Genomic DNA, 21479 nt, shown 5'->3' with positions numbered 1-21479 from the left:
CCCCAGGGATACTTGGACCCGGCCTGGGTCTGCTCCCGCTGCCCCTCCCGGGGGCGGCTGCTCTGGCACAGGAAGGGGCGGTTCTCTGCGCCTCCCCTCTCTGGGCAGTGGGGGCAGGGTCTTGGGGACGCCCGCTGCGCCCTGCTTGCTGCCTGCCCTGCAAGCCCACGGGATTCCTGGTCTCTGGGAAGCAGGATGAGCCGGAGGTCCCATGTCTGCCTTGAACTCATAATTGTTGCAACCAGAGCTCCAGACGCTCCTGAGGCCTGGCTGGGCTCCTAGACCCCGACCTTGTAGGGTTTCCAGATAAAATACAGAACACCCGGTTAATGTGAATTCCAGATAAACAAGGAATTGAAATGTGGGATGTGGTTATACTAGAGAATTCTTTCACTTATCTGAAATTCAAAGTGCGCTGGGATCCTGGACTTGCTAAATTGGCAGCCGCGGCCCTGCCGCAGAGCCTGTCCTGCTGCCGCACTGCCCCTCGGGCGCCTCCTCGCCGCCTGGCTCTCAGCTGCCCGGGCCTGTCCAGCCCAGCGGGGAAGCCAGGCTGGCCCCGGACCGCTGAGCCGGGAGACCCCACCTGCGCGCAGCTCCTGAGCTCAGGGTCGCCCCCACCCTGGCCGCGTTGACCTGGTGCCCTCCGGCCCAGCGTGGCGACCTGGCAGCACACCTGCCCGCACTGCCTCCCTGCCCTCTTCCTCACGCCTCCCACGGTGTCCTGGGGCAAGAGGCTGAACCAGGTGAAGAGGCATCACCTGCTCCTGGGTTGCAAATAGCCTGAAAGGTGCAGCGGGAACCACTTGTCCTGATCACCCTCTCTCAGCAGGCCGGCGGCTGCCCGGGTGGGCCGCGTGCATAGTGGGCGAGGTTACGGCAGTTGGGGGCGCTGGTCTGGTTGTGCCTGCAAAACAGAGCTGGGGCCCCTGTCCGTCCCCCTTCCTGCCGGCTCCCAGTGAGGATACAGAGGGGGCAAAGCATCAAGGCAAAGGGGCCCGGGTCCCCCACAAAAGACCACAGTGGGTCAAGGCCCGCCTGGTCCAAACCCTATATAAGGAAAATGAACTTCCGTCTGCCTTGGGCCAAGCCACCCGGGTATCTGTCTCAGCAGCGGGACCTGACCACATCCGGGATACAGGAGTTTAGGAGAGGCTCTAAAACGTGGCCTGCCTGACAAGGCTGGTCTTTATTTGCCTAATCGTATTGGCTTATTCTTTCTCGGCATTCCTTCTGTGCTCAGTCGGCCTCTCCTTTCATTCGCAGATGTCTCGGCCAGGGGAAGGCTTTTGCACTGTCACTGCCTGCGAGGCACCCAGGAGCTCCCCCACCCAGGAGCTCCGCTGGCTCCACCATGAGAGGACAAGGGGGCTGGCCCTGCCCAGTGCCTGACTCAGCTCCGCACCCCTTGAGGCTGTGCCCAGGCTCCTACCTGCTCAACATCGTGCTGGGGGAGAAGAAAGTGCCTCCGGCCCCTGCACACCTGCATGCCTGCACCCGGGGACAAGAGGTGGGCTGCCCAGACATCTGCCCCGGCGGGGCCTGGTGTCCCCATAACTGCAGCTGCACACTCCACCTGCGCGCCTTCCTGGTCACGATGTAAAGCATACAGGGAAAGCCATGTTCCCAGGACCGAGGTGTTCCTTGCCTTCCCCGGCCTCCCGGCCCGGCTCGCTACCCACCGGTGCTCTCGCTGGGTTTGACCCGTGTCCTTCCAGATGTTTCAGAAGCTTTTACGCAGATGGGTTACCTGCAGCCAGAGAGCCCCGGGTCTCACAGAAGTGGGATCGGGTTGGATAATCTGCCCTGTGTCCGGCGTTTGCCACTCAGCTGTGCTGTTTCCGTCAAGCCACTTTAATCTCTGTGGCTCCAACTGGTCATTTTCACCGCTACTTGGTGCTGACACTCGGTCATTCTAACCCGTCACGGTGGACCTGCCCACCTACCCACGGGAGGCTTTAGATAGCATGATATTCAAATGTTTAATGATTAAAGCATTTTGAAAAGTTGTTAGGTTTTTAAATGCCTGATTTTAAAGTTATTAAATATCATTTTTTCGTGTTAAATTGAGTGTCACTGCGCCGGCCTTCTTGGGCACGGCTAAGCATTTTCTCCACTTGTCAGGTGAGGCCAGCTGCAGTGAGTGATGGTCAAAATGCACGCCCTTATCCATTTTAACCTTCGGCCTGCGCCTGTGCTGGGGGGAGGGACTGGGCAGGGGGGGACAGCCCGGGTGACCCGCAGCTCCGCCATGGGGGCCTCAGGGCTCTCGCGCTCCTGCAGGCCTGAGGGCGGCCCCGAGTCTTGCTGTCCTGATGGAGTTTCTTCTGTGCGGGTGGTGTTAGGGACCTTTGCTGCGCCCTTTTCTCCTGTTATTTCTCTTCCCCCCCCCCCCCCCGCCCCTAAGGAGCGTGGGATCACTCAGGCTGTTCTTCCCCCCTGCAGAGCTCGGTGAACGGCAGACGGCCCGGAAGTGCGGCAGCCACGCCACACGTGACCCACAAAGGGGCCGGGATGCTTGGCTGCGTGCGTGTCTGTCTTTCTGTCCTCCTGCCTGCCTGTGTGTCCCCTCCCCTGCTTCAGTCTTTTTTTTTAAGATTTATTTATGCATACAAGAAGTGGGGTGTAGGCCAAAAGTGTGGGGGTGAGAGACAGAATGGGGAACAGAACAGGCAGATCCACTGAAACACACTGAGAGGGGAGCAGCAGGCAAGTCAGGAGAGGTCTGCTGCGCCATGTAGGGTAGCTCCCCGTTCGCTGCAGAGGCTGCAAACAGCTTCATAGGTTGCATCTTAACCCCTTGTGCCACCAGAGAGGCCCCCGTCAGTCTTTAAAGACCTGTCGGACATGCCAAAGGCTTCAAGATTCTTTTGTCCACTCCCCTGAATCAACAGTGAACCTGCCCGGCCTGGGGTGGTTGCGCAACCACCCCTACTCCTCTGACCTTTACTCCCTCCCCCACTTCCCAACTTCAGAAACCTCACTCCTGCTGTCAGTGCCCACTGGTTTATAAATATTTTGCTTTGTCGGTTCATCCACCTTGATTCTTACTTTACTCATATAGCTGACGTCATCCAACCCTTGTCTTTGTCTTTCTCACCTGCTCTGCTACGGAGTTGCGTCCCTTAGACGCACGTTCCCTTGTTCCCTTACGTTCTGCTGCGAATGACAACGCGCTTTCTCTGCTCCCGCCTGAATCCCTGGTATGGCAAGGCCGCCTCTCCCTGACCCAGCCCCTGTCCATGGACATGTAGGTTTCTTCCTGTGTCCTCCCCGCTGTAAATATGCTGCGGTAGACATTGTGGACCATGAAGCTTTTTGAGTTAATGGTTTCAGACAGAGGCCTGGGAGCAGGACTGGCTGCAAGGAGTGTCCACTCCTGGTTTGTCGGGGAGGTGCAGATCACCTCCCGTATGACTGTGCAGGTCACATTCCCGCCACGGTCGTCAGGGCTCCTGTTCCTGCACATCTCCAGCACCTGGTGTTGGGGGTCTTTGCAATGGGGGCCCGTCTCATGGGGTAGGTGATGCCTCATCGTGCTTTCCCCTGCATCTGCCTTTATGTGAGCCACGAGCACTTTTCCAAGCATCCGTTGGCTTCTCTGTATCCTCCCCGGCAACTGTGGGCTCAGATCCACTGCCCGTTTATTAACTGGATTGCGTTGTTGTTGGGTCGGTGACATCTTTGTATATCTTGGATCTTAACGTCTGTGGGTGGCGTGTTATCTTGTCTTGCTGATGTGCGGGCGTACGTCAGATGCCCTGGACTCTCACGCTTGCCTCTTGCATACGCAGGCCGTGCAAATGCTCATCCGCTTGTCTTTGCTCTCTTCCGGGGTCTTGTGCTGCAGGTATCTTCAGTTTCAAAGTGGCCAAGTTGGGTAGCAGTGTCCCCTGAAACGTCGCTGCAGGGGCCAGGAACGAGGAAGCCCACATAGAAAAAAACAAGATGGCCTTGATACCCGGACCCCTGATACCATCAAACCGAAACTGAAGCCATAAACAGGAGAAAAACAACTCGGCTCCACGAAAAACAACTTTGTTCCGCCTAAACCTGTCCCCGTCCCCCCGCCACCCCCTCCCCGCCAACCCAGTTTTCCTGCCTCACCCTATGCAAGGACATCTCCCCCCACAACGCAGGACTTCTCTGACCCCCAGGGGGGTCTGTAAATCTCGCCCAGGGGCACAATAAAGTTTCTGCCTGTTAGAAACTTGGCCTGGCTCTCCTCTTTCATCCCTGTGGCCCGGCTGCCCTCCGCGCGGGGCTGACCTGACCGAGAGGTCGGAGCGGCTGGTCCATAATTGTCAGGCTGGGTTGTCTTTATTTTTATTTTTTGCATATAAAACTGCCAAGTGTCTTTTGGAAATAGGTCTTAACATGTCATCTTCCTTTTTGGTTATTGACCTATTCAGATTTTTCTTTCTTCCTGGGCCAATTTTGCTTCTAGATGTTTTTCTAGAACAACATCCATTTCATGGAGGTTTTCAAATGGAGCCCTGTGAGTCATTTTTTGACCTCTTGGTTATGCCCTCTCTCTACTTCCAATGTTGTTTATTTGTGTTTTTTCCTCTTGGTTTTGGGTTTTTGGGTTTCTTTTTTGACGAAGGACTGTCTACTTATTAGTCATTTCAAAACACAAGTTCCTGATTTTGTTCTTTTTTCTCCCTTTGGTTTGCTTTTTGTTTCACTAATCTCTGCTTTCATTTTCTTTCCTGTTATTTTCCTTGGATTCATTTTGTTGTTCTTTTTCTGGTTTCAAAAGTGATGCATTTGTGTCACTTATTTTCAAATCTTTCTCATTTTCATAGCAAGGCAGCGGAGGGGCCCAGTACCCTCTGAAGACGACTTTCGTTGTTGCCTGCACGTTTTGATAGGCAGCACTTTCACTGTCATTGAGTTCTGAATGCTTGGGGGGCGGGTGGCAAGAGCCAACTTTGGGGGGGAGCTCAGAAGGCACTGGGGTGGCTGTGGGTGCCGTGCTGGTGGGTGCACCATGGTACTCACACTAGAAGGGGGTCCTGGACTTCGAATATACAAACAAGGATGTAAACCAATGTTGCCTTAATAAACATGATTTTTAGAAGTTCTAGATATTTATAGTTTCTTTAGGTCCTCCCTAACTCAGCAAAATAAGTTTTGCTGTTGATTCCACCGGCCTTTTCTGTTATGATTAGCACTTTCCCATCTTTTCCAAATGTAATGTCATGGAAATATGGAGCCCCCCCACACACACACCCTGTTTCCTAGCTGCTTATTCTGCCTTTGCCTTCACACCTACACTTCTCCTGGGTTGTTTTTGTTTATGATGGGGAGGGGGGCTGTAGGGCAAGTGGATCGGTCAGGCTTTTTATGCCACAGGCCTCTGTGGCTTCCACCTGTGGCCTTGATTGTGCTGAAGCAGGAGGCACTTGGGGTGTTGTAGGGTAAGTAAATGATATTGGGCTTTTCTGCCCTCCCGCTATTAGGATTGATGATCGATGCTTGTGGTCCTGAATGAATGCCTGATGGCGGACACCTGGAGTAGGGTGTGGCCATACATAAGTGGGTACACCTGGGCTAAGGCTGGGCTTATAAGGCAGCATCACGGGGACGCCAGCAGAAGAGCAGAGAAGCAGAGAGACCGAAAAGAGTGAAAGAGAGTAAACGAGAAGCAGAGACCACCAGAGAACGCCAGAGAGCCCAGAAAGAGTGAAGACTTGCTGGGGGCTGGGAGGCCTGCTGACACCCCGGCACCCCTGCCTGCTGTGTACCCAGTAAAATCCCAATAAAAGCCTGAAAAGCCACTGAGGGCTCCAGGGCTTCTCCGTACCCCATCTGCTCAGATCAAAATAACCTGCCCTGTGTCCTCCTGCCGCTACAGGTGTTGCAGAAATTCTGGCCTTTTCCCCGGGCAGAGGAAGAACAAGCAGTGCTTCAGGAACAGTGAGGTCAGGAGAAGCTCTACTACTCATGCATGAGCCCCAGACCTGGGTCGCCCCATACAGTCTGAGCCCCGGTTTAAAGACCAAGGGCTCCTTTTCTGCACAGCCGTGTCCATGTCTGTGACACGGACAACATCGCTTCTCAGCAGGCACAACCATTTGCTGCAAAGTCCCCAGACAAGGGGGGCCAGGAAAAGGGGGAGAGATGCAGGCATTCGAGATGGCCTTGGAGAGACAGACCAGCTTGGCCGGCTACTGGACCCTTTTGAAACACAACTTCGTTTACAGAGGCGTGCTAAGACCCAGCCACGAGTCTTTAGATGGAAAAGCTGTAAGTAAGCAAACTTGTTAACGAGGCCTGCATTGCACTGGCGTGTTCACTGCACCTGGGCTGGAAGTTCTGCTGGAATCTTTATTATATTCATTTGCTCAGTGTATTTTCTCCTCAGGGGCGTGGGTGCGGGGTACGCGGACCTGATGGTGCACACCTGAGCATGGGTGTGTGTGCATGTGCAAGTGTGCACACCTAGCCTAGGAAGAAGGGGATAAAAAGGCGACGTCACTGCAGGGGGAGTGAAAGCTTAAAGATGGGCCGGGGCTGGGGGCCTTGGTGCCTGCGCACGTCAACATTTCTCCTTTGCCTGTGACATTTGTTGCGAGTGTTTTGTCGATCTGCCCAATTCAGCAGGAGCTCCCTCCTAAGTGGGGCTGAATTTCATCCAGCTTGGTTTTTCGCGTGTCTGGAGACGATGATTTGGTTGTTATCTCGTAGTCTGCAAGTGTGTAACACACCCTGACTTCCGTGTAAGCCAAGTCTGTATCCTGGAACCAAACCAATTTGTTTGTGACGTATTATCTGTCCTCTTAGTGGGGCTGCAGTTGGCTAATGTGATACTTTGGATTTTTCTTTCCATGTTCGTGAGACTGAACCAGTTTTCTTTTTTTAGGATTTTTTTTTTAAGATTTATTTTAATTTAGGCATACAAGAACTGGGGTGCAGGCTAGAGATGTAGTGGGGGGAAAGGATTCCCCAGAGAGAGTGGGGAGCAGAACAGACGTATCCACTGAAACACACTGCTGAGGGGAGCAGCCGGGAGGCAGGAGAGGTCTGCTGCGCCCTGTGGGTAGCTCCCTGGCGGGGGATCAAACTCAGGCCACACTTGCTTGATAGTAATTTGATAGCGCTGACTTTAGCCCCCGTACCACCAGGGAGGCCCGGAACCAGTTTTCATGCAGTTTTCTCATAAAGTTTGGGGATTGAGATTGTGACCACCTCATAAAACAAGTTGAAAAATAGCCTCTTTTTCTGGTTTTAGAAAAGTTTGCACAAGGTTAGAATTATTTTTCCATAAGTATTTGGTAAAGTTTACTCCTAGAGCAACCTAGGCCTAGTAGTTTATTATGTGGAAAGTTTTTCTTTCTTTCTTTCTTTTTTTAAGATTTATTCATACAAGAACCAGGGTACAGACCAGATGCATGGGAGGGGGAGAGGACTCACCAGAGACAGAGTGGGGAACAGAACAGGCAGATCCACTGAAACACACTGCCGAGGGGAGCAGCGGGGAGACAAGAGAGGTCTGCTGCGCCGTGTGGGTAGCTCCCTGGCGGGGGATCAATCTCAGGCCTGCTCTGCGGCCTTGGCAGTGCTAGTGCTGAGACTTAACCCCTAGACAACCAGGGAGGTCCCAAGGTTGTTTGATTCTTATCATTATTTTCAAGTCCTCTGCCACAATCCTCAGTCTTGTCTTTTATCTCCTCCAGTGTAGCTTGCATAGTTATTTTAACTTTCAATTAGGATAGCTTTAGTGTTTGTTCTCTCCCTGCCCCACAGGAAGCAGATCTCAAACTGACAGACAACTTAGTGGCTATCTCAAAGGAAGAGTCGGAACATTTTCTCTATCTTTAAGAAGGCAGGGCTCCAAATTGTCTAGAGCGTATGGAATTCTACTGCTATTTGTGAAAACTTCTAATATAGAAATTCCTCATTTTGTCCACTCCTGTAAAGAGATATGGTTCTGCTCCATTCTGCCCTTGGAGGAGCTGCTTCCCAGGGTCAGTTGAGGTAGGGGCGCTTGAGGTCACTGTCCCTTTCCAAGCCCCGCTCCAGCTGTGTAGAGACTTCAGAGAGAAGGCATGGTCCTCAGTGAGCTGTTGCTTCTGGAATGCTTCCCTTGGCACCTGAGTCAGCATCCTGACAAGTGATCTCATCTGCCAGTTGATTCCAAACTGCTAGTTCAAACACTCTCTTGGAAGAACTAATCCTGACACTCCCCTCCCGCCCTAGTGGACCCTGACCCTAAACCCACCCATGCCAAGCCCAGAATAATGATACTGGTGCTAAAGGTCACACCTCTGCAGCTCCAGGACCTCCCAGCTCTCAACAGAAAGCAGAGCTGGGTGAGCCATTCTATTTGTGTAGAAATGGGGTTGAGGGTGTTTGTTCTTCTTTTATATAAATGCTTTGAGATATGATTTATGTACGTCACACTCATTTAAAGTATGCCCTTTAATAGTTGCACAACATTAGAGTTGTGCAACCACTGCTATCATCAGTTTTAGGATATTTTCATCACCCCAAGAAAGAAGCCCCACGCTTGTTAGCATCTACCCCCAATTCCCTCCAGTCCTCCGACCACCAGCCCCTGGAAACCTCTCATCTACTTTTAAGTCTGTCACAATTGCTGTATTCTGGACATTTCACATAAATGGAATTATACAGTATGTTGTCTCTGTGAGTGGCCTCTCTGTTAGTGGAATGTTTTTGAGGCTTTTCCGTGAGGTCCCATGTGTCAGTACTTTATTCCTTTTCATTGCTGAGTAATATTCCACGGTGCAGTTGTGGTACCTTTTGTTCATTCATCAGCTGGTGGGCATTTGGATTATTTCTACTTTTATTATTTTATTATTACTGCTATCGATACTCACATACGATGTTTCTGTGGACATGCGTTTTCATATCTTTTGAATAGATACCTAAATGTGGAGCTGCTGGGTCGTCTGTAGTTCTGACATGTTGAGGAAGGGCCAGACTAGTTCCCAAAGAGGCCGCCACGCCTTTCTTGTTTTCCTGCCAGCAGGTTATGAGGGTTCCAATTTCCTGCATCCTTGCCAACACTGTCACTTTTTATTACAGCCATCCTATTGGTTGTGAAATTGTTTCTCATTGTAGTTTGAATTTGTATTTCCTTGGCGGTTAATGCTGATGAGCATCTTTTCATGTGCTATGGACGTTCATGCTATTTCTTTAGAGAAATGTTTAGTGAGATCCTTTGCCCTTTTTTTCTCTGCAGCTTCTTCCACTCAGAAAACCTTTGTTCATGTTTGAATTGTCTTTTTATTATTGAATTGCAGGGTTATTTATTCTCAATATAAGTCCCTTACTGGATAATGATTTGCAAATATTTTTTCCCATGTGCTTGTCCTGTCACTTTCCTAGTGGTGTGCTTTGAAGCACAGATTTTAACTTTGGATCATGTTCTATTTATCTATTTTTCCTTTTGTTACCCTTGTTTTTGGCATCATAGCTAGGAAACCATTACTTAACGCAAGGTCATGACAGTTTATACCAAGGCATTTCTCCACCAATTTAATCATTTTCCCTTTTATATTAGGTTTTGAGTTGATGTGTGTGTGTGTGGTGTGAAGCCGGGTCCAGCGCACTCTTGCACGTGGAAGCATCTTGTTTTACTTATTTTTTTCTGTTCCCCGCTGTTTTGTTTTGTTCATGATCGGAATAAGAAAGCTTCGCTGTGCTCTAGTCACCCGTAGAACCGGGGGCCCCATAAACCCACTTGCCACCGTCCCTTTGTGCCCCCGTGGTGAGCCCCACAGACAAGAATCCTTGCAGACGTGCACCAATACCCAGTGACCACCAGGACGGGCAGCGCCTCCTCTCTGCTCCTACCCCGGCGACAAAACCTCCTGAGAGCCTGACATAAGCTGTTTGTCCTTCGACGGAGTCACCCGCCATGTCTAAGTCCTCTCGCTAAGACTAACATTTGCATGCGACTGAGTTTATCAGGTCTTTTGCAGGGAAAGTTAGCCAGTTCCTTGGTCGTTGGGGTCAGGACATGGGAAAAGGAGGCTGGGGAGGGGCCAGCGGGCACAGAGAACTGGCATCAAGCTTGCAATTCTTCCAGGGAGGCTGGCACCGCCTCCTGGCTGGGTTAGAAGCCTGGATGAATCCTGAGAAGACAGGAAGGCCTGGACCTCATTTGTCTTACGCCCCATCACAGAGCGCGTGGGCCGCCCCGAGCTGGAACAGGGTAAACACTAGGAGAGTGAGCAGAGTAGAAACACCAGCAGGAAGGGACTGAGGGTGAGGGTGGGGAGAGCTCAAAAAGTGAGGGGCACCCAAAGGGGGCGTGGGCGGCTCCTGAGCAAATGTGCCTCCTCTCCGTCTTGGTTCCATTGGCAGTAAGACAGGACTAGGTGCTCCGAGTGCCCGGTCCTGGGTTGGGGGGCACCCGGGGAACACTCCTGTCGGCGCCCCTACCCAGGAGGCGCTGCAGAGAAGCCTCAGCGCCTGCTCTGTCTGGGGAGCAGAAGCAGCGTCTGCCTATTCCAGTCTGGCCCCCGCCATTAGCAACACACACGGGTTCACCCCAGGACCAGGCACAGGAAGGGCACGCTGCTTGCCAGCCTGCTGGCACCAGAGGGAGCACGGCCTGCTGGCACCACCTAAGGGTCCTGGCTGCTAACCCATTTGGCAACAGAAGGAAGAAGAAACATATGCCCTTCACGGCTTGGGGCGGGGCGGTGAGGGGGGACAGGGCGTGGGGGGGTAGCTCAGTCTGCGGGGGTGGCACTGGGTGGATCGTGTCCCTAGAAGACAGCGCTAAGCCTGGGGCAGGGAGTGCAACTATCTATGGAAGTGGGGCCTTTGCAGAAGTGCTGAACAGTCTTGAGGGGAGGCCATCCTGATTTAGGGTGGACCCCAACACCAATCAGGTGTTCTTATGCGGGGTTGGGGGCTTGAGACACACGGAAAGCTGTTCCCACAGAGATGGTGACAGCCTGAGGCTGGAGGGACAAGGCCACCAGCCAGGAGTGCCCGACCCACTGCCGCAGGAGCCCAAGGGTCCCCGCCACTGCCTCGGAGAAGCGGGTCCTGATCTCAGGTTCTGGCCTCCAGGGATGTTAGGGAATAAATTTCTGCTACTGGAAGCTGCCGAGTGTGTGGCCGTTGCGGCAGCCGCAGAGGCCAGGGTGGGGTGCAAGTGCCCCCTGCCTGCCCCTCACGCAGCTGTGCCTGCCCCTGCACTGGCTGCACCCCTGCCCTGCATCCCTGGGAGGGAGCCGAGGGCCCAGCATGTGTCCGTTGGGTCCTGGTGCGGGTGTCCCCAGGCACCGAATTGGGGGCCTCCAGCAGGCAGCAGGGGGAGCTAGCAGCGGGGACAAAGGGGGTTCCATCCAATGACAAGGCTGATGATGCTGAGACACACAACTCCAAGTTTAATGTTCTCCAGACAGAGCGCCGGGTGGCACGAAGCAAAGCGGGCGCTGGCTCACCGCACGCCCACGGACAGCCAGTGGCCTGGCCAGCAGATGCCCTCCAGGCGGATGTGCTGCCCGCAGGCCGGGGGGTTGGCCAGACTGAGCACCATCAGGCTCCAGGAAGGAAGGCTCTTGGAGGGGTCAGGGGCCAAAGCAAGCCGCGAGGGTGAGTGCAGCCCTGGGTGTCCACGGCAAGGCGGGGACTGCAGGCCGAAGTCAGCCCCAGGCCAAAGCACCAATGCCACGCAGCAACCTGCTCAGGGCAACCCAGACACCCACCTCTGGGGGCTCCTGACCACCCTCTATCCTCGTCTTGGGACTGAGCCAGAGGGAGCACCAGAGACAGGCGGGGGGGGGGGGGGGCTTTGGGCCCTTCCAGCTGCTCTGGGGCCCAAAGAAAGCCCCTCGTCTTAGGCTGCCGGTCACAGAGGCCGGGGGAGGCTCTGGGGGCTGGATGCTGAGGTGGGCTGGAACCCACAGGGAAGGGACTCTGAGAAGGGCTTGAGAAGGCCTCGGGTAGCTGACCCGCCTGAGAAAAGGAACAGACAGTCCCTGCCGGGGTGACAGGCGTGGAGATGCTCCCTAGGGGTGGAGCCGAGCCGGTCAGGATGGGTGCGGCCCCTGAGTGCCCAGTACTGTCAGGAGCTTGGGATGCAGCCAGAAGAAAGCTCCCGGCACGCGGCCCACTGTCAGACCAGGGCTGGGGCCCACGGCGGCTTCCCGCAGGCCTCGGCCGTCCCACGCGCTTCCCCTGCCTGGACCCCTGCACTGTTGTGGCTCAAAGACCAGCGGAGCCCTGGGGCCAGCCACAGGGAGATGCCTGAGATGAGGCCATCAGCCCAGCTGGCCCCACGGAGATTCACACGTGGCCTAAGAGAATGAAGTCAAATGGCTTCCCTGGGTCCCCACCCACCCCTGGCCCTCGCTGCCCAGAGTCCACCCCAGGCTTCCCTTCCAAGGAGGCTCGGGCACCTGCAGCCAACCACCCGCCTCGGGGACCATGAGACAGGTGGGAAGGCAGAAATAACCCCTGCCTGCCTCCCCCTCCCGCGGCCTGAAGGATTCGCTTAATCATTTCCAGGAGGGCGGCCGGATGGTTTACTCCAGGACGCGCTGCTGCTCCGGGCAGCGGCTCAGGGCCACCCAGGGATGTGCTCTGGGGGGGCTGGGGGTCCCGCGCCCCAGCAATTCACCCAGAGACCTCGAGACCTCGGGTCACGGCTGGGCTGCTCGGGGCAGAGGATGCGGCGCCGGGGGCCCCGGCCGGAGGGGGGCCCGGGGCTGGAGCGCGGGCGGGCGGGCGGGCGGGCGGGCTGCGGGCCTAGGGCTCGTCATGGTGCTTGACCAGGTAGCCGCTGAAGGTGATGTAGGTGTCGAACTCGTCGCTGAAGACGGCGTTCTCGCGCTCGCCCTTGAAGAGGCGCACCCACACCTCGTCCTGCTCGCGCAGCTCCAGCATCAGGCTCTGGCTCTGCATGATGCTGCGGTCGCTCACCTGCGCGTACAGGATCACCGCCTCCTCCGCGTTCTTCATGACGTGCAGGTACGTCTCCTTCTGGTTCCAGGTGTGCACGTTGAGGCTGAAGAAGTAGACGCCGGGCACGTAGCAGTAGAACCTCCCGGTGAACATGTTGAAGTGGCCGTACAGGTTCACGAACTCGGTGTCGAAGATCACGGTCTGGTAGTAGTCGTTGCTGTGCAGGGGCTTCTTGCGGCCCACCGAGAAGGCGGCGTAGTGGTTCTTGCACCGCGCCCCGGGGGCCCCCACGGCCCCCTTCTGCCCTTTGGGCCCCGCGTGGCCCCGGGCACCCGCTGAGCCCGTCTTGCCGTATTTGCCCTGCAGGCCTCGATCGCCCCGGTCACCCTTCTCGCCTGCAAGACAGAAAGCGGGTGGCGGCGAGCACCCCCCAACCCAGGAGGGTTCTATTTTCATCCCTAAGCAGAAAACTTTTTTGTTTCCGGAGTTTTTTGTTTTGGCACAGAAAAGGGAACGTGTGGGCTTGGCCAAGAGCAACGGGCGCGGCGGCCACTCTCAGCAAATGGGGAGCAGATGTGGGGGCACGGCTGGGGCGCTGCCCCCCAAGCCTTGCCTTCCGGGTTGGCCCGGGCTCCGCCGCGGGAGGGCCCAGAGTCTGCGGCCGCAGGACCTGAGCTGCGGGGCTGGTGGGTTGAGGGGACCCCTGCTGGCTGCGTGTGTGGGGGAGGCCCTGCTCCACCGGGCAGCCTCCTGCTCCCAGCCTCCCTCTGGGAGGGGGGCCAGAGCCTCCGAAGTGGAATTTCCTCCTCCCCCCTCCACCGCCCCTGCCCTCCCGCCCTGCCGGCGCCCCCCAAGACTACAACTGCCCACCCCCAGGACAGGTCAGAGCACCTCCCCGTCGCCCCCACTGCTCCCCCCACCCCAGATCGCTCCCCCCCACCCCGCCGTCCCCGCCAGGGCCTGACCTTTCAGGATGGTGATGTTGATCTGGGGTGCGGGGATTGTGGGGTACACCGGCAGGCCGGGGTCACAGCAGCGAAAGCACCGGGAAGCAGGGGGCTCCTCGCCCGGCCCTGGGCTGTATTTTTCGTGTTTTTCTTCATCCCTGAGGACACAGACGTCGGCGTGAGCACCCAGGACCCTCAGACCCGGCCCCGCTCCTCCGTGGCAGGCCGGGGCCACCTGCCCCCCACCCGGCCACCCATGCGCTCCCTTTCCCTCCGCAGGGGCGGGTGGCGCCCCGGCGTGGCCAGCGGGGCCTGAGTGATGTCCCCGGAGGGCACCCCCTGCCAAGAGAAGCCGCCCCCGGCGGGGGACGCGGGCCGTGGGGACAGCCTTTCAGAGTTTGGGACGGCGCGCGGCAGTGCAGTGACCAGCCGTCCCCTCCGTGCAGCTACGGTTCTGGAGGGTTCTGTGTTAAGCCGACTCCTTTGTAAAGACGGGGCTCACTAGAGCCTGGGGTCCCCGGGCGCTGCGGTGGCTGCACACACCGGCTTTGGCGTCCACTCGGGAAGGGCCGGCGCCAGGCAGGCAGGACGGCGCCGGCTCCCTGCTGCCCCCTGGTGGCCTCACGCTGCAGCGCACGTGCGCCCTCTGGCCGGAGCTGTGACAGGACCACCTTGGAGGTGGCACAGTCTCTTCAATGGGCAGCTCCTGACCTGACTCTGCTCTTGCCTTCAAACCCCAGAGCATCCAGCACCCAGCCGGGCCTTGCCCTGATCCAGAAGTCTCTGTCTAGAGTCAGCAACCCCACGCATGCGAAGCGTCCAAAGCTGACCTGCCGCTGTCCCTTCACCCCCGGAACCTTCTCTCCTGAACCCTCTTTCTAGCATCATCTTCGATCGCTTAGAACGGGGGCGTCAAGCCTCGTGTCTAGATGCCTCTCTGGCCTCTATGGGGCCACTGAGCACGATGGGGCTCTGAGCAGTCAGCCCCCCCCCCGACACACCCCAAAGCAGCTCCAGACCCCAGGCCTCTGCCCCCACCTGTCTGGATCACCTCCATTTCTTAGCTCCGTGGAGCTGCTCTCACCCCTCCCCACCCCCGTCGTAACCCGGCATGACGCCCTGTGGGATGGACTCAGGAGAGGCCCCCAGGCCCGTCACTGTGCGCGGCCGCGCCCTCACACACCGGTCCTGGGGTCCTGGGCCAGCCCCTTCCCTCCTGCATGCCAAGTCCCCGGTCCTGTCCCCACCCCCGCGTGTGCCGCACGCCTGCCTCGCTGTGCTGGGCCTGGGCGTCTGCCCCCACGGCCGCTGACTTCCTGCAGCCCGGGCATCCACGTGGGCGTCCCCCGTGCCCAGCGGGCCGGCCGAGAGCAGGCACTCGGTCAGCGCCAGGGGGGCCAGGGAGAGCGTGGGAAGGAGCAGGGAAGGGAGACGAGGGATGTCACTTTGCCCCGTATCCTCCTCAGTGCAAATCTCAAAATAACACAGACGTCAAACCAGCACCCGACTGTCCCTGAGGGTCTCAAGCCTCACTGTGAGCCCTGTGAGGCGCCCCGCGCCCCGCGGCATGCCCAGAGCAGCCAGAGCAGAGCTCGAGGGCGGAATGGGGACGGTGCCGCTCACAGGAACCCACAGTGGGCCCCCCCATCTGGCCACCCGTCAGCAGACCCCCCCACCCCCATCTCAGCCCCTCACCTCTCTGTGTGGTCCGGCGGTGGTGACGGCTCCTTGGTGGCCTCCGGCTCCTCCTGCTCCGGCTGCCCGTGTGGCGTGCGGCCCAGCGCTGGTCCCCAGGCAAAGGCCAGCAGCAGGCCGCTGGTCAGCAGGAGTCCCAGCCCCCGGGAGCCCATCGTCCTGCTGTGCCCTGCTGGGGAGACGCTGGTCAGGAGGGTTCCTCCCGGGAAGAGCCTCCTCCTGGGAGGACACTGCACGCTCACACACACACACTGTCCACGCAGACACACACACGCACACCCCCTCCACACTCACTGCCACACCCATGGCTCACAGGCTCTCTGGACACACCCCCACTGGCACACACTCAAACTAAAACATTTCCACTCGTGTGCATACACTCAACACTCACATCCTCTCACACATTTGCACAATCTTAACATCACTCATGTGCACACACACCTCACTGCATGCTCCTTGCATACACACTCACACTTCATGCCTCACATACTCACATCCAAACCCTGCCATGTGTGCACAACACTTTCAACATTCAGGTTACTTGTGTGCACACACTCTCTCCCATGCACACCCATTCACATGCACATAAACACGCTGGTGTGGGGCCCCCAGCAGCAGGGCACTGCCTGAGCTCCCAGCCTCCAGGGAAGGACACGGAGGCTGGAAACGGAGCCAGAGCCTGGCTGAACCCCGCCATCCCCCCCCAGGGCTGCCCCAGGCCCCGGGGCGGGCAGGGAGGGAGGATGGTAGTAGTGCCCTCCAGCCACCAGGGGGTGGGCCGTGCACACCCGCCAGCATCTCGTTTGGGGCAAGTGGGCCACCCCCGAGGACACGGACCCCGCATCTCTCATTCGTGGTGCTCTCCGCAAAAGTTTTGGACAGGACCCTCCTCTTCCAGGAGGGAGATAGCCCTTCTAGGAAGAGCTGTCCACCGGGGGATCCCGATGGGCCATGAGGGGACAGTGCTTGGGATGAAATTATGAACAACAGCCACTTCCACGGCTGCAGGTGCCTCTGCTAACTCGGGGCGACTCCCCGTTGCTCTCCAGGACAGACAGCTGCCTCCTAGAGGCCCTGGGAGGCCCCGGGAGGCCCCAGGAGGTCCTGTGGCTGCAGATGCTGCGGCCGGTCAGGGGAGGGTTCCGGCGCTGCAGAGAGGCAGCTGGGGAGTCCTCGCCCATGTCTGGCTTTGCTTAGTTCCTCTTTTATGTTTAAGGAAACTGAATATCGGCGGGGGGGGGGGGGGCTCTCTCTGTAATTCCATGCCCAGATGGACGCCTTTGTCACCCCCGGGACGTGTGGGCGCACTTTCCAGCGTCTGCTGCTCTGTGGCCCCGGAGTCCCAAGTGCACAGCCCCTCCACAGAGTCCATGTCCAGCTCCGTCTTTTACTCTGCATTTAGCAGCCCATGTGCAAGCTCTGAAGAGAGGGTCCCTAAGGCCTCCCTGCTGGCACCCAGGCCCGGTCAGGGAGACCCAGCCCTGGCACAGAAAGGCCAAGCGCTCTGCCGGACCCCCAAGGCAGGTGCTGAGACTGGGTCAGAAAGGCCGGCCTCCCATGAGCCCCAGGCACCCTCGCTCCTTTCACCCACACATCCATGGGCCCTTCAGCCCCCGATCACCCTCCCCTGGGCCCCCACCTCCAGGTTCTCTACCAAGCAGCCATTCCCCCAAGTCACAGGGCCCAGAGGCCTCCCCAGTGGCCAAGAGATGGCTCAGCAGTCTCCCTCCCCAGCACACGCTCAGAATCTCCACTACCTCCCGCCACCCATCAGAGCACGGGGTCTGCCTGCAAGCTAATTCACAACACACACGTTTACATTATCTGCCATTCGTCAGCTGTCGTTTGTCAGCCACCTATCAGCTATCATCTGTCACCTCTCTGTCCGTCTGTCTGTCTGTAGTCTCTCCATCTGCCGCCTCTCCAGGCCCTCTGGCGGAGCATGCAGGAGCCTCCCCCCTACTAGCTGCATGTGTGGCCCCCTGTTTTCTAGCTCCCTGCTTCCCAACCTTTCACCTGCACACGCACCCCTGGGAAATCTTGCTAAAATGCAGGCTCTGATTCAGCGGGTCTGGGCCAGGGCCTTGACCGGTTGCATTTTCCAAGAGCCCGGGTGCTGCCAGGCGCTGGTCCGGGGACCACACCAGAGTCCAGGTCCTGGCCTGGCCTCTCAGCACCGGCATCCAGCCACCTGCCGCGTCCCTCTCCCCAGCCGGGAACGCCCTTTTCTCTCCCCTTTTCTACTAATAACTAGGTTAACAGAACCATGAGTGGCGCCAGACTGTGCGTGGTGCTACGCAGCGCTGCAAACTGTCCTCTCGACCCCCAGGCGTCAGGGCCAGGGCCAAGAAGGACCCATCACCAACCTCGGAGGAACTGCGGGGCTTCCCCTAGGAAAAGAAGCTCATTTGTGATTATGCCAAAGGCACAAATGAGGAAAACAGACATAGGATGTAGGCTGGCCCGGATGGGCCAAGTTTAAGCGGGGGTGGAGCGGGGCTGGCCTCGAACTTGCACCGTCGTCCTCAGATCACGACGAAGTCCTCCCTGGTCTCAAGACCAAGTCAAGGCCTCTTTCCTCCTAAGTCGTCCAGAACCCCGTCGGCCAAACCTCTCCCTCCTCTTTCGAGTTGTGTCTGTGGCACTGTTGCAGTCTGCACAGGGTTTTGCTTGGCTTGTGAGATTGTGGGGGGCGGGCTGTGACCTCCCGGGCCTGGGACATGGTCCGGCTCCTCTCGGGCCAGCCCAGCATCCTGCAGCGCCTGAACTTGACAGCTGCCCAGCAAATATTTGTCGCGTCGAATGCTCTAAATCTGCTTGTTCCCCTATTTCTGTACTTCCTCTGCTTCTCCTTGGCGCCTTCCTAATTACGCCATTTTTTTTCCCTTTTAAATGGCGAGCTTTCACCGTTTGAAATGAGAAGAGGTTTTCCTTTCTTTAAACATTTTTTCTCTTAATCCAAAGTAATATAGAGTCATTTTGGAAAATGACATCAAAAGGAAGCCAAACAGTACCTGGGCTTCTTGGCCCCCTGGGTTTCGGGCCAAGCTCGTGCTTTGTGGCTTTGGGGGGAGGGGCTGCCCTGTGCCTTGTGGGATGTTTAGCAGCATCCCTGGTCTCCGCCCACCAGACACATAAGCACCGCCACCCCCAGAAGCAAAAATAACCTGGCTCTGCACTTTGCCACGTGTCCCTGAGAAGCAAAATCCCCCAACTGGGACTCAGGGCTCTGTGCCCAGAGGAAGCTCCTTTAGCGAGTTGGAATCCTCTCTTTCTGGCTTAGAAAGGGCTTTTCTATACCTTGATCAGAAGAGGCGGGGGCCAAGATGCAGCTAGTTTGGGGGTGACGACGTCAGAGGGCCGGGGCGCCACGCCCACCAGCGAGCTGGAGGCTCCGGGCTGGCCGCGAGGGCCGCAGAGGCCGTGTCTCCTCCAGGGCCTCCTCTTTGGAGCCGCGGCAAAGCCAAAGTGAAAGCTTTCCTTCCTCGAGAATATCTTCAGGTCCATTCCCCACGTCTCACAGCAGTCAGCACCGTGACGTCATCTTAGTCACTCCTGGGCGAGACGGGGCCGCCTGACATACGGGAATTTGCCCCAGTCACCGCCAGCGGGTCCAGCCACATGAGGTGCCCTGCGCAGGGCAGGGCCTGGCCCCCAGGAGAGTGACTCAAGCCCAGGAGCCGGGGGCCTGGAGCCCGAGTCCGGCCGCGTGGCCCGTCTCCGGCCGCCTCGCGGTTTCGGCATCTGAAGCCGCCTGCAGCGTGACTCAAGCTCTTGCCTTTCCCAAGCCCTGGGAGCGAGAGCCAAGTTCCAGGGCTGGTCCAACGTCTTCCTTCTCTCGCCCTGGGAGCCTGCAGCTCTTCTACCTCCTGCCCCCCCAGTGTCCCAGCCTCCCACTTACCTGACCCCATGGGAAAGAACCCCCTTGGCTGGAGGGAGGGGGGATCAGGCCCTGGATGGGGTGTGCGGGAGGGCGGAAGTCTGTGAACGCTCCATTGTTAATCGTTTGCACCCCCTCTTGGCCCCCTGTGGACCCCCGGAGTCCGTGGGGAGACCACAGCCACAGCGGCCTCTGATGGCATGTCTGCAAGGGGGCTCCGCTCGCTGACCCCCCCACCACCACCACGCGCTGGCCGTGGCCTCCCGCGCCCGCTGACAAGGCCTCTGTGGAGGGACGTGGCTTCCGCTCCCTCCTTCTGCATCAGGGGCCCAGCTGTCCCGAGAGGCGAGAGCTGCAGTGTGGCTCAGCAGGAGCCTTAGAGGACAAGGCCAAGGCCCGTCACACAGGGATTCAGGCGCGGTGGGAACCCAGGGTGGCGGGTGGGCACTGGCAGCTGCGGCCCCGCAGTAATGCAGTAGCCGGCGGTTACGTGAGGGTCCAGGCTACCCCAGCTGAAGACACGGGCAGGTGCTGAGCCTCAGGGGTGGCCCACGCACCTCGGCCATTTCGTTGAAAATGAATCAAAGCGGGGCCTCCCTGGTGGCGCAGGGGTTAAGTTTCAGCGCTATCAAGCTGTCCGCAGCCACTGCACAAGTTCGATCCCCGGCCAGGGAGATACCCACACGGTGCAGCAGACCTCTCCTGTCTCCTCGCTGCTCCCCTCAGCAGTGGTTTCAGTGGATCCGTCTGTTCTGCTCCCCGCTCTGTCTCTGGTGAGTCCTTTCACCCCCTCCACACCTCTGGCCTGCACCCCAGTTCTTGTATGCATAAATAAATTTTTTAAAATCTTAAAAAAAATAAAATTAATCAAAGTGAAATAAGCTACAAGGGCCACATCCTCAGTCGCTGGGGGAGATCGCAGCAGCTACGGCCACGCAGGAGGCCAGAAATCTGGGAGTCATTCAGCCTCTTTCCGCTCCGCGTCTGCCCACGAGCGTCACCAACCGCTGTCCTCGGCTCCCACCCGCCCCTGCTTGCTGCCCCTCGCCGGGCCCTGATGCTTTCCAGGAGCCTCGGCTGCGGCCCAGACCTCGGCCATCCAAGACAAACACCGATGTCTGGCTTTTCCAGGACCTGGACATCACCCCAAAATTTTGCATGAGACGGAGCTTGGTATCCAATTGACCCTGGCTTCAGGGGGCATCGACCAGCCTTCATACTATCCTTGTACACAACTGCTCTGCCCCCCTGCCCTCCAGGGTCCCCCCAACCAGGCGGAAGCCCCGAGTTCCCAGTTGCTGCAGGAGGCCTCCTGGATTCAGATGCTGGGTGCCCAGAAAGGGGAAAGCGCTATGTTAGGGTGTCCCTCTGGCCCTGAAGACCCCAGGACCTTCTAGCAGATGACACCTGCTGCCCTCCCAGGAGCCCGGCCGCATGTTCTGTTTCCACTGACAAGCCCCTGGGGCCGGCAGGGGAGGCTGAGTGGCCTCCAGTGACAGAGGGCACGTCCCTGTTGCAGCCCCAAGTCATACCACACCCCCCCTTGGAAGGCCGGGCAGCCCCAGTTGGTCTCAGCCCCTCCCTGCTTCTCCCGACCTTGTGAAGGATGCAGTGGGGCACGGGGACCCCTTATTGAAGGAGCAGTGGCCCCCTGGAGGTGAACGGCAGGGCCTCTCCCTGAAGATGTGGGGGCACTCGCCCCGCTTGCCAGCTCAGGTCCCTCATTTCCCTTTTACGGGAGGCTGCTCTCCAGAGATTTAGAGGAGGCATATCTTGTAAGGTTTGGGGTTTATCGGGTTCTCTCCAAGGCCCGGGCCAGGGATGGAGACGAGGCCCTTGGGGCTGCTGGCCGGGAAGCAAGGCGAGGGCGGGATGAGACGGAGGAGAAAGCGGGGAAGAGGCTTCTCCCAGGACTGCCGTCCTCCCTGGGCGGCTGCACCAGCCGGGAAGGGCCCACCTGGAGCAGGGAGCGGGCCAGCCCGGGCTGCCAGGCGCTGCAGACGGGGAGACCACGTGGGCTGCGGCCCCAGGCCTGGGGCACCTGGCCAGCCAGGGCTCCAGCC

General features: G+C 58.0%; 1 protein-coding gene across 1 annotated transcript; it reads right to left on the bottom strand.

Annotated features, from left to right (window-relative positions):
• Window positions 1–12738: 12738 nt before the first annotated feature.
• C1QTNF1 (C1q and TNF related 1) lies at window positions 12739–15691 on the bottom strand (the record flags this gene model as incomplete). Its single annotated transcript, XM_084236528.1, has 3 exons — window positions 12739–13289; window positions 13860–13999; window positions 15537–15691. 3 exons carry the CDS (start codon window positions 15689–15691, stop codon window positions 12739–12741), a joined length of 846 nt encoding a protein of 281 aa, XP_084092654.1.
• Between the last annotated feature and the right edge of the window lie 5788 nt (window positions 15692–21479).

Source organism: Talpa europaea (genome assembly GCF_964194135.1).
Source record: "Talpa europaea genome assembly, chromosome: 7".
NCBI lineage: Eukaryota > Metazoa > Chordata > Mammalia > Eulipotyphla > Talpidae > Talpa > Talpa europaea.
The sequence above is the reverse complement of the archived record's forward strand: the minus strand, read 5'-3'. Positions and strand labels throughout refer to the sequence as shown.